Source organism: Esox lucius, chromosome 15 (genome assembly GCF_011004845.1).
Source record: "Esox lucius isolate fEsoLuc1 chromosome 15, fEsoLuc1.pri, whole genome shotgun sequence".
Taxonomy (NCBI): domain Eukaryota; kingdom Metazoa; phylum Chordata; class Actinopteri; order Esociformes; family Esocidae; genus Esox; species Esox lucius.
In genome coordinates, this window is record NC_047583.1 from 3,270,910 (window position 1) to 3,283,398 (window position 12,489).

Here is a 12,489-nt window from a genome sequence, read left to right on the forward strand (position 1 = left end):
GAATAAGTGGCTCCAGATTTTCCGTATCTTGCTGAGACAGACATAGCGGAAGGTGTTTCTTATTCCCCCTGTTTGGTCCTGGTTCTCAGAGAGTTAGATAATATTGTGGTAACATAGAGAGTCTGTTGGGAAAACCTACCTGTATTTCTAGAACTGATGAGTGGGCTGGATGTTGCATAAGTGTTATTTTAGACTGTGGTCACCCTCTGTCTCTCTTTCCATCTCTTTCACTGTCTTTTGCGTTTCATGTATTTTCTCTCTCTCTCTCTCTCTCTCCCCCCCCCCCCCCCCCCCCTCCCTCCAGGATTAGGAAAGTGTGGCAGAAGCGGAAGTGTGGTGTGAAGTATGGCTGTCTGACCATCTCCCATAGCACGGTGAGACACCTCCTCCCCTACACGCACCGCACTATTAAAGTCCCCAAAACATACGCGTTGTGTTGCCTCCGTTACCACGGTAACCCTCCACCCATCTAGGGCACCTGACCAGCCTGTCCCATCTGTAATATTTTGCTTATACGAAGGCCCAGAGATTTGGGCGAAATTCAGATAAAATACTACGTTGCTTTTTTGTACTTGCAATTCATTCATTATTTATAGAGATTACACTGCTTCCTAATTCATGTCTTTTATGGTGGAATTATTGGGGGAAATGAATTTTGTGTGTTACCTAGCTACATTACCTAGCTACATTACATAGCTAAATTATAAGGAATAGGGCAATAGTTTATTGGTGTGAATACAATTTAATAACAAAATAATTGCCCCTAGAAAATTGATGCCACCGCTGCTAACATAGAATCTTGTTGGAAACACTGAAATGATGTTTGAAATAAATTTGCCGTATCCGGCCAAACTGATTCAGGAGAAGCTGTGCTGCACTTTACTGGCCTTGTGATTTGACTTGGTGTGGCAGGTGGAATAGTATTTAAGCATCTGACCAAGAGCAGAACAGTTGGTGATCGACTACCAAGCTGAGAAACCGGCAATATAATGAAAATATCAGAGCATTCCAGCTCAGGGTCGCCACGAGCGTGAGCATTGACGTGAGTGTCGTTGGTTCCACAGATTAACCGACCACCTGCCAAGCTCAACCTTCTGACCTGTCAGGTACGACCCAATCCAGAGGAGAGGAGGACCTTTGACCTGATAACACGTAGGTTCAGCCTTCCCTGACCTCTAACCCTTGACCCCTCACCTCTTGCCTCATACGTGTGACGTAAGCAATAGATTTTTTTTTTACCCACACTGACGTGAAGCTTAATGCCCTAGATTAATGGATGTCCTCAACTCTGTTTCCATGGTTGGAAATTCTGACCAGTTCTGTTTTATGGTTCCGGAGCAAGCAGCCATTCACATTGTGATTTATTTGTAATTTTGCAGTGGGGTGGTGGTGTCTGTGCACTTGGGCGTGTGTGTCTGTGTCTCCATGTTTTTTTGTGCACGCGCATGTCTCCATGCCTGTGTGTGTAACGTGTCTTTGTCTGAGACTGTGTATGTAATGGGAAGCAGGTGTGTGTAACGTGTCTTTGTCTGAGACTGTGTATGTAATGGGAAGCAGGTGTGTGTAACGTGTCTTTGTCTGAGACTGTGTATGTAATGGGAAGCAGGTGTGTGTAACGTGTCTTTGTCTGAGACTGTGTATGTAATGGGAAGCAGGTGTGTAACGTGTCTTTGTCTGAGACTGTGTATGTAATGGGAAGCAGGTGTGTAACGTGTCTTTGTCTGAGACTGTGTATGCAATGGGAAGCAGGTGTGTAACGTGTCTTTGTCTGAGACTGTGTATGTAATGGGAAGCAGGTGTGTGTAACGTGTCTTTGTCTGAGACTGTGTATGTAATGGGAAGCAGGTGTGTGTAACGTGTCTTTGTCTGAGACTGTGTATGTAATGGGAAGCAGGTGTGTAACGTGTCTTTGTCTGAGACTGTGTATGTAATGGGAAGCAGGTGTGTGTAACGTGTCTTTGTCTGAGACTGTGTATGTAATGGGAAGCAGGTGTGTAACGTGTCTTTGTCTGAGACTGTGTATGTAATGGGGAGCAGGTGTGTAACGTGTCTTTGTCTGAGACTGTGTATGTAATGGGAAGCAGGTGCGGCGAGACCCGTCTCACTCTGCGGTGGCGGTCGGTGGGCCAGTGGATCCGGTTACTCGCCCTCTATCACACCTTGGTATGTATGGAAGACTGTTGCCCCTCCTTACGCCTCCTCTGTCTCTCCTCAGACAACCGGACCTACCATTTTCAAGCAGAGGACGAGCAGGAGTGCATGATGTAAGAACAACACTCGCACCCCGCAATCACAGAGCCAGTCAGAGTTTGTCCAGAAACATGGAGCCAGTCAGAGTTTGTCCAGAAACATGGAGCCAGTCAGAGTTTGTCCAGAAACATGGAGCCAGTCAGAGTTTGTCCAGAAACATGGAGCCAGTCAGAGTTTGTCCAGAAACATGGAGCCAGTCAGAGTTTGTCCAGAAACATGGAGCCAGTCAGAGTTTGTCCAGAAACATGGAGCCAGTCAGAGTTTGTCCAGAAACATGGTGGTTGAGAATAAGAGAAAGCAAGAGTTACAGCGATGAGAGAGGGACTCAGAAAAAGAGATTGTAACAGGAGAGCCATTCTCCCATTCAGAAGAAAGGCTGGTGTGTATCTGGAGAACTGACCTGTCAGAAAGAGAACGACTAGTATAAAAGACAGAGCGAGGCCAGCTGGTTTGGGGTGGGACCTCTCTCTAGGGCCTGAATAGCTCCTTCACTCCTCCGTGTGTGGGCCTCAGATTCTGCCTTTCCCTTTGATGTCTGTTGGGAGGAGAGAGGAAGGCCAAGAGAGGATGCTGATACAAAGACAACTGAAAGAAAAAGAAAAGGCAATGGGAGAACCTGATGTTTAATGCAGTATATGCCAAGCTATTAGCTGTGGGACAGTAGAATACTTCAGTCAAAGACACTGGACTGTCATGTCATCTTATAGCTGTGGTACAGTAGAATATCTCCGTTAAAGACACTGGACTGTCATGTCATCTTATAGCTGTGGTACAGTAGAATATCTCAGTTAAAGACACTGGACTGTCATGTCATCTTATAGCTGTGGGACAGTAGAATATCTCAGTTAAAGACACTGGACTGTCATGTCATCTTATAGCTGTGGTACAGTAGAATATCTCAGTTAAAGACACTGAACTGTCATGTCATCTTATAGCTGTGGTACAGTAGAATATCTCAGTTAAAGACACTGGACTGTCATGTCATCTTATAGCTGTGGGACAGTAGAATATCTCAGTTAAAGACACTGGACTGTCATGTCATCTTATAGCTGTGGTACAGTAGAATATCTCAGTTAAAGACACTGAACTGTCATGTCATCTTATAGCTGTGGTACAGTAGAATATCTCAGTTAAAGACACTGAACTGTCATGTCATCTTATAGCTGTGGTACAGTAGAATATCTCAGTTAAAGACACTGGACTGTCATGTCATCTTATAGCTGTGGTACAGTAGAATATCTCAGTTAAAGACACTGGACTGTCATGTCATCTTATAGCTGTGGTACAGTAGAATATCTCAGTTAAAGACACTGAACTGTCATGTCATCTTATAGCTGTGGTACAGTAGAATATCTCAGTTAAAGACACTGGACTGTCATGTCATCTTATAGCTGTGGTACAGTAGAATATCTCAGTTAAAGACACTGGACTGTCATGTCATCTTATAGCTGTGGTACAGTAGAATATCTCAGTTAAAGACACTGGACTGTCATGTCATCTTATAGCTGTGGTACAGTAGAATATCTCAGTTAAAGACACTGGACTGGCATGTCATCTTATAGCTGTGGTACAGTAGAATATCTCAGTTAAAGACACTGGACTGTCATGTCATCTTATAGCTGTGGTACAGTAGAATATCTCAGTTAAAGACACTGGACTGTCATGTCATCTTATAGCTGTGGTACAGTAGAATATCTCAGTTAAAGACACTGGACTGTCATGTCATCTTATAACTGTGGTACAGTAGAATATCTCAGTTAAAGACACTGGACTGTCATGTCATCTTATAGCTGTGGTACAGTAGAATATCTCAGTTAAAGACACTGGACTGTCATGTGGGCAGACAGACAAGGGCTTTGAAGTGCATCAGGGGGAAGTTTGTCGTTCCAGTCCATCTACAGTCAGTCTTTACATAAAACACAAATCAGGTAATTTCCAGAAAGAACAACTAAACATGCTGTATATATCCACATTGTGTCTGTAGTTGAACGCCCTTCCACCTTTCCTCCAGTTGGGTGTCCGTGCTGCAGAACAGTAAGGAGGATGCTCTGAACGCTGTGTTGGGAGGGGAACAGCCTCAGCAAGAGCTGGCCAGGACCATCATCACAGAGCTCAGACAGATGCCTGGCAACGAGGCCTGCGCTGACTGTGGGGCCCCAGGTGAGCTGCCTGAGGGGAGAGGAGCTGCCTGAGGGGAGAGGAGCTGACTGAGGGGAGAGGAGCTGACTGAGGGGAGAGGAGCTGACTGAGGGGAGAGGAGCTGACTGAGGGGAGAGGAGCTGACTGAGGGGAGAGGAGCTGCCTGAGGGGAGAGGAGCTGACTGAGGGGAGAGGAGCTGACTGAGGGGAGAGGAGCTGACTGAGGGGAGAGGAGCTGACTGAGGGGAGAGGAGCTGACTGAGGGGAGAGGGAAGGAAATGGAAGAGCAACAAAGAGGAGACAAGGGACCCTGTTTAGGCAGGATGAGGTCACTTCCTGAGGAATTTCAGTGACCATGTAACTGGAGGTGCACCTGAGGGCAACTGGGTGGAGAGAAGATGGGATTAGAGGAGGGGAGGGTGTCAGCTCCAGACACAGACATCTGAGTTCAGCCTGAGGACCTCCCTGTTGTGACTCTGTCATGTTGTCTCCAGACCCCACCTGGCTGTCCACCAACCTGGGCATCCTGACCTGTATAGAATGTTCTGGAATCCACAGAGAACTGGGCGTCCACTACTCCCGGATACAGTCGCTCAAGCTGGACATGCTCAGCACCTCCGAACTCTTGGTAAGACAAACGCACACAGAAACATGCACAAACACTCCAAGATAGACACAAGACCCACAGAGATGTACGCAAACAGACAGATACAAGCACACGTTTTGTTGAGGTCTTTTAGGCGCTGTCTTGGTGTTAGCTCACCTTCTTTGTTTTGAGTTGCAATGGATTAGATATGTGGTTTTGTATTCATGTTAATAATGTGCCTGTCCCTGTCCCTACATGTCCCTGCCTGGCCCTGTGTCCTGCCTGGCCCTGTGTCCTGCCTGGCCCTGTGTCCTGCCTGGCCCTGTGTCCTGCCTGGCCCTGTGTCCTGCCTGGCCCTGTGTCCTGCCTGTCCCTGTGTCCTGCCTGGCCCTGTGTCCTGCCTGGCCCTGTGTCCTGCCTGGCCCTGTGTCCTGCCTGGCCCTGTGTCCTGCCTGGCCCTGTGTCCTGCCTGGCCCTGTCCCTGCCTGTCCCTGGTCAGCTGGCGGTCAGCATTGGTAACACACGGTTCAATGACATCATGGAGGCCAACCTACCGAATGACTCCATCAAACCCCTCCCTCAGAGTGACATGTGAGTTCACGACACCTCCTGTACTTTATCTTCTCCTCACAGCCGCGCCACTCCTAGTTAGAAAAAAAACATGTTGTCGGGGGGGCAACAAAAACTGTCTCCCTCCTAGTGAAATAACAAGGTTTTATGATGGGAATGACGGTTGGTGTCGACATAGATTGGGGTTTGTTTCAGTTGAAGTCTGTTGCATTCTGGAAGTTCAGTCCTGTTTCTGAACGGCCGTGTCTCTGTGTGCCGTGGTGAAACCAGGAACGCCAGGAAGGAGTACATTGTCGCCAAGTACGCAGAGCGCCGCTACGTGCTGCGGAGGGACCGGGAGGACGGCGATCCGTGGCGTGTGTCCCACGCCGTGAAGAACCGTGACCTGACGGCACTGCTGCAGCTTTATGCCCAGGGGGAAGACCTGGCCAAACCTCTGGTACTGCCTGAGGGACAGGTACTATAGGACACACACACACCCTGCTCCCCAAACTAACACTGCCTGAAGGACTGTTACAGCTGTAGGCAGACACACACTACCGCCCAAACTGTTAGCAAGACAGACAGACACTGTCAAATAACAAGCAAGCAAGACAGACAGACACAATCTAAAGACAAAAACCGAGTTGCAGCTTTGAAGTTTTTGCTTTGCAAGTTTTCTTTACAACGCTGTTGCGAATATTAACAACTGTGTAATTATGCCAACAAATGGCAGAGGGTTATCCCTGTCTTTATTATTGAATCGGTCGTAGGGTTATCCCTGTCTTTATTGTTGAATCGGTTGTAGGGTTATCCCTGTCTTTATTGTTGAATCGGTTGTAGGGTTATCCCTGTCTTTATTGTTGAATCGGTCGTAGGGTTATCCCTGTCTTTATTATTGAATCGGTCGTAGGGTTATCCCTGTCTTTATTATTGAATCGGTCGTAGGGTTATCCCTGTCTTTATTATTGAATCGGTTGTAGGGTTATCCCTGTCTTTATTATTGAATCGGTCGTAGGGTTATCCCTGTCTTTATTATTGAATCGGTCGTAGGGTTATCCCTGTCTTTATTATTGAATCAGCTGATGCCGGAAGACTTCATTTAAAACTACAGTGAAACAACCAGAATGGTAGCAAATAAGAACAATATGAAAATGTTAACTGATTGTGTTTGTTTGTTTGCCGGTCCCCATGAGGCAAAAGGCAATTTGCGGCTCAGGGTTTAGGTTTAGGGTCAAACTTACAATTCATTTTAGAGTTAGAATTGCGGTTTCTTTAAGGTTCAGGCGTTGTTGGTTAAGTTTAAGGTTAAGGTTAGGCATTACATCTAGGTAAAGTTTAGGCATAAATGTTACTTTGTTGAGGTTAGGTTTGGTTTAGGGTTTAGATTAGGATTAGGGTTAGGTTAGGGTTAGGTTTAGGGTTAAGATTAGGGCAAGGGAGCATGCATATTTCTATTTTCTTGTCCCCAATTGGATAGCCATACAAACGTGTGTGTGTGTGTGTGTGTGTGTGTATGTGTGTGTGTTTGGGGTTAGAAGTTACTACCACTCCCTCTTCAGTCTATAATCACACTCAGTCTTTCTTCATCCTTTCATTTCTTGTTTTAAGTGTTTAGTTTCCTCTCTCTCGTCTTTAATCATTTCCCCTCGGTCCTGTCTTCTACACAGAAAGAGTGTGTAACAACACACATTTTCTTTGGGTGGGTGTGTGTGTGTCGGCAGGCTCTCGTATTATTTTAGCTTTTCGGGTCAGCGCTCTGTGTCTCTAGGGAGGTGAGGGGAGCAGGTCATTGTATTACTCGGTCGTTACAGGCACACATGGTCCCTTGCGCACGCACACACACAATGTTTTTTTTGGCTTATTGTTTTCTTTAAAAACCTACTCTCCCAAATCTCTAATCCTAACATTAACTTCAGGAACCCTAACCGTTAAGTCCAAACCCTAAACTTTTGGGTCCTGAAAATGTTGGGGAAACAAGTGCTTGTGTGTGTTTGTGTGCATGCGCGCGCGCACACTCTGTGGGAATAACTTTAATGTCTGTTATAGGATCTGAAAGAGACAGCTCTTCATTTGGCTGTGAGGCTGGAGGAGAGGAGCTCTCTGGCCCTGGTTGACTTTCTTATACAGAACAGGTAAGAGACCACGGCCCTTCAATACAACAACAGACCACGCCCCTGCATTACAACTAGAGTAAATTAGCCTCTGAATAAATGAAAGATAATGTATCAAAAAAGCTTGTCCTTGACTTGTCCTATACAAAGAATTCGGTTCCTTGTGGCAAACCCTGACCTTAACCCTAGCTCTTGATTCAATCTGGGGATGGTCAGCTGCTAGAGAATTCTCTGTATACAAATGTATCTGAGCCATGGTGGGTTTGAAAATAAAAACTAAAATGTTAATATTTGCCACACAGAAATGTGTGTGTGTTTATACAGTGGGTATAATCCCCCCCCCTTTAAAATAATCACATTTTGTTGCTTTGCAGCCTGATATGAAAACGGACAAAAAAAAAATTGTTTTATTCAGCTGTATTTACAACTTATAACATCCAAGTGAAAGATATAATACCAACTTTTTCAAAATTACAAATAAAAAAACAGAATCACTGAGTTGGAAAAAGAATAACCCCCCACCTAAAAATGACTTGTAAACCCAACCAGGTGTAGTTAATCACCTTCTCAATAGCACACAAAGCCAACTGACTTTCAGCTGTAGTCATTTTGAATAGCTCAGCATGAAACAAGCTTTGCCTGAAGCATGTCAGTCCTTGGTAGTGCAATTGAAGAAAACAATCAACTATGGGTGGCAAGGCATTGTCAAAAGATCTCCGGGATAAAGTTGTGGACAGGCACAAGTCAGGAGGATGGATACAAAAAAAATTCAAAGGCTTTATCAGTGTCTAGAAGCACAGTGAAGTCTATTATTAAGAAGTGGAAGGTATTTGGTACAACACAGACCCTCCCTGGGTCAGGATGTCGCTCCAAACTGGATGAAAGAGCCAGGAGGAAACTGGTCAGAGAGGCTACAAAGAGGCCTACAGCAACTCTGAAGCAGTTGCAGGAATTCATGACAGAGTGGTCATTGTGTGCATGTGACAACAATATCACAAATTCTCCACAAATGTGGCTTGTATGGAAGGGTTGCAAGAAAAAAGCCACTCCTCAAGAAAGGCTACTGAGCTTTGCCAAAATGCACCTTGAAGATTCTAAGGCCACTTGAAAGAAGGTGTTATGGTCAGATGAGATTAAATTGAATTATTTGGCCTCAACGCCAAACGATATGTCTGGCGAAAATCCAATACAGCACACCATCCAAATAACACCATTCCTACAGTAAAGCATGGAGGTGGTAATACCATGTTATGGGGTTGTTTCTCTGCAGCAGGGTCTGGAGCACTTGTCAGGATAGAAGGAAAAATGGATGGGGCAAAATACTGTCAAATTCTTGAGGAAAATCTGCTGTTCTCTGCCAGAAAGTTGTCAATGGGAAGAAGATTTACCTTCCAACATGACAATGACCCAAAGCACACAGCAAAACTGACCACACAGTGGCTGAAGGAGAAAAAGGTGAATGTCCTTGCATGGCCTAGTCAGAGCCTGGACTTAAACCCCATTGAAAATCTGTGGAATGACTTGAAGACAGCAGTCCACAAACGGTCACCATCAAATTTAACTGAACTTGAGCAGTTCTGCAAAGAAGAGTGGACAAATACGGCAATGTCTAGATGTGCAAAGTTAGTAGAGACCTATCCCAACAGACTAAAGACTGTAATTAAATAAAAGATGGTTCAACAAAATACTGATACAAGGGGGTGATCCTTTTTCCAACTCCGTGACATGTTGGTGTTATCTTTCACTTGGATTTTTTAAGTTGCCCTGAGTAAGTACAGCTGAATGAAACAAAAACTGCCTCTGTCTTCATTTCAGGCTGCAAAGCAACAAAATGCAATTATTTTAAAGGGTGGTGATTATTTTCTATTCCCACTGTATATACATTTGTATTTTATAACTGACCTTTTCTGACCTTTTTATAATGGACTGAACCAAAAAGCCCTCATTAATATCGGAATGTTGCGTACCCTTGAGCCCAGAGGTTTTCCAACCCCTGTTTTAGTCTTTCAATCTATTCCCGGGGTGTTGTTAATTCATCACCAAATAAAAGAAAAGCACCCAGGCAGGGAGGGGATGGCCCTTCCATTGCTAAACGTTCTCCGCTACGCGCGTGCTGACCGGCTAGACTCAGTTCCCGCTACTCTCTCTGTCCCCCTAGTGGCTGTCTGGAGAAGAGGACCGCGGAGGGAAACACCGCTCTGCACTACAGCATCCTCCACCACAAAACCGAGTCCCTCAAACTGCTGCTGAAAGCCAAGGCCATCCTCCACACAGGTACCGCAATGGCCTGGAGCTCCGGGCCTCTCAAACCCTGTGCCCCTTCACGGCCGTGTTTCAGTCCAGGTCACCCGCGGGGGGGGGGACGGTGGGGGGTGGGGGGGGGACATGCTATTTGAAATATATTTTGGAGATGCATTTTAGGATGCATCCAAAATGCTAAGAAAATTGTCTATAGTAATTATTATTTTTTTGTATGAAGCATTGTGAATGTATTTGGAATTCATACATTTGTCCGGAAAGTTATTTGAAGCTCCCTCGTCTCTCTACTCTTTCTTTTGTATCCAGTGAACTCGTCGGGAGAAACAGCTCTGGACATTGCCAGGAGACTCCAATACTCCCAGTGTGTGGAACTGGTAAGACACGTCTGTAGAAACTTACCTAAAAGTCAATTCTCAGAGCAAATATAGACAGTGTCTTCTGCTGAACCTGCTTTGACCCTCTCACATTTCCTGTCTTCCTCAATGGAACAATAGATGACACTCAGTCTTTTATTATCTCTGTATTGTTGTTGAGGGGCTGAATCATAGAAAGTAATGGGAAATACTTGCTGGTTCATTTCCCGCATTCCTAACTTTCATTTACTTTATGATTTATTTTTTTGGAAAACTAGATCCACTCTTTCCTGTTCATCAGAGGAACAGAGCTAATGATGGAGGAGCTTTTTATATCAGTGTTGGGATCAATTCCATTTCAGTCTGAGTCAATTGGGACTAGTTCAAATACACTTTTCATTGGGAACGGGGATTTCAGCGTGTGTGTTTTGAGTTGACGCCCAGTTGGGACATGGTTTTCCTCAGTGTCTAACCTCAGATAGAACGTTCACTCTGTGATTCCCACGTCCATGAACACAATCGAGGCCGTCTGACAGGAGACAATGCTTCAACCAGAGTTTCAATAGGCTTTTGTATTTTTAAAACAACCATAAGGAACTATTTGTGCAGAAGGCAAAATATTTTTTGTTCTGTGTTAAGACTACAGTTTCAACAAATTCTATCTCTGGATAATTCACAAGGTCCTGATAGGAAAGTATGTACGCTTGTACTCTGAACTGTGTGTGTGTGTGTGTGTGTGTGTGTGTGTTAGCTGGAGCTTGCCCAGAGTGGAAAGTTCAACAGTCAGATCCACGTGGAGTATCTGTGGGAGATCCAAAGCCAGGAACTGTACGACAGCGAAGATGACCTCGATGAGCGGGTGGGTGCTTACACGTCTAATTTCACCATATAAACAGGGACATCAACAAAATTCCACTAACCCTAATGTAAATCCTGAAACCCAACATTATCCTATGCATTACCCTAATTCCACTAACCCTAATGTAAATCCTGAAACCCAACATTATCATATGCATTACCCTAATTCCACTAACCCTAATGTAAATCCTGAAACCCAACATTATCATATGCATTACCCTAATTCCACTAACCCTAATGTAAATCCTGAAACCCAGCATTATCCTATGCATTAGCCTAATTCCACTAACCCTAATGTAAATCCTGAAACCCAACATTAACCTATGCATTACCCTAATTCCACTAACCCTAATGTAAATCCTGAAACCCAACATTATCCTATGCATTAGCCTAATTCCACTAACCCTAATGTAAATCCTGAAACCCAACATTATCCTATGCATTAGCCTAATTCCACTAACCCTAATGTAAATCCTGAAACCCAACATTAACCTATGCATTAGCCTAATTCCACTAACCCTAATGTAAATCCTGAAACCCAACATTATCATATGCATTACCCTAATTCTAACTTTTATCCTGAACGTAAGCCCACAATAAATTGCAGCCTTGGGTCAGGAAAGATGTCCCCATAGTTAAGTATCTCTTGAGGTCTAGTTTTTTCACGCCCCCTTTCTGGTGATTATTTGTAAAACCTTTAATTTGGCCCTCAAGCCCCAACGTTTGCGTAGCCCTGGAGTGTGTAGTAGGGCTTATTGTCCTAGTGTGTGTGATTGTGGTTGATTTTGGCTGTCATGGGCATGGCACACTGACCATAACTTCCTTCCTCTCTTCTTCTCAGGTTAGCCCGTTACCGAAGACCAGCCGCTCCCCTCAGTCCTCCTGTGGAGGAGGGGTGTCTGCCTCGCCCACTCGCTGGAGCTTTGCCAACTCCAGTGCTCCGATGGCGTGTAAGGCGTACGAAAACGTGGACTTCCTGTACCGGAACCACCCCATCCATAGCGCTCCGTCCCTCGTCCTCATGCCCCCACCTCCACTGCCCGCCAAAACCATCATGAGGGGTGAGATGTTGGCCTGCACGCACGCACATGCACGCGCACACACACTCTGAGAGACACTGGTGAAGGACTACATCATACCCTGGAGCGACGGAGCCACACCTCGCCGTGTACGCCCTACGATGTCCACACACTGACCCCACACTGACCCCCCCCACCCCAATGTGTCAGACCAATAAAAGAGAGTAACTGTTAACTGTTTAAACACTGGAAGAGGGCCTCGTTTTCTACTTAAGGTCCCGGAGGTACTGATGTGAAGAGAATCAAGGAACTATTCATCGAGAACTGAATGTTTGGAATGGCAAATCCACATCTCCCTGTTA

General features: G+C 45.3%; 1 protein-coding gene across 3 annotated transcripts in view; it reads left to right on the forward strand.

Moving 5' to 3' along the window:
- asap3 (ArfGAP with SH3 domain, ankyrin repeat and PH domain 3) overlaps positions 1-12,489 on the forward strand; it is a 34,701-nt gene that overhangs the window by 19,813 nt on the left and 2,399 nt on the right. For all 3 annotated transcript variants that reach the window (XM_029125417.2, XM_029125416.2, XM_029125418.2), the window contains exons 11-22: positions 305-374; positions 1,065-1,152; positions 2,216-2,264; positions 4,262-4,410; positions 4,884-5,017; positions 5,475-5,566; positions 5,816-6,002; positions 7,574-7,659; positions 9,797-9,912; positions 10,204-10,271; positions 11,002-11,109; positions 11,950-12,169. In XM_029125417.2, the coding sequence (XP_028981250.2) occupies positions 305-374; positions 1,065-1,152; positions 2,216-2,264; positions 4,262-4,410; positions 4,884-5,017; positions 5,475-5,566; positions 5,816-6,002; positions 7,574-7,659; positions 9,797-9,912; positions 10,204-10,271; positions 11,002-11,109; positions 11,950-12,169 (1,367 nt within the window). The remainder of the gene's footprint in view (positions 1-304; positions 375-1,064; positions 1,153-2,215; positions 2,265-4,261; positions 4,411-4,883; positions 5,018-5,474; positions 5,567-5,815; positions 6,003-7,573; positions 7,660-9,796; positions 9,913-10,203; positions 10,272-11,001; positions 11,110-11,949; positions 12,170-12,489) is intronic.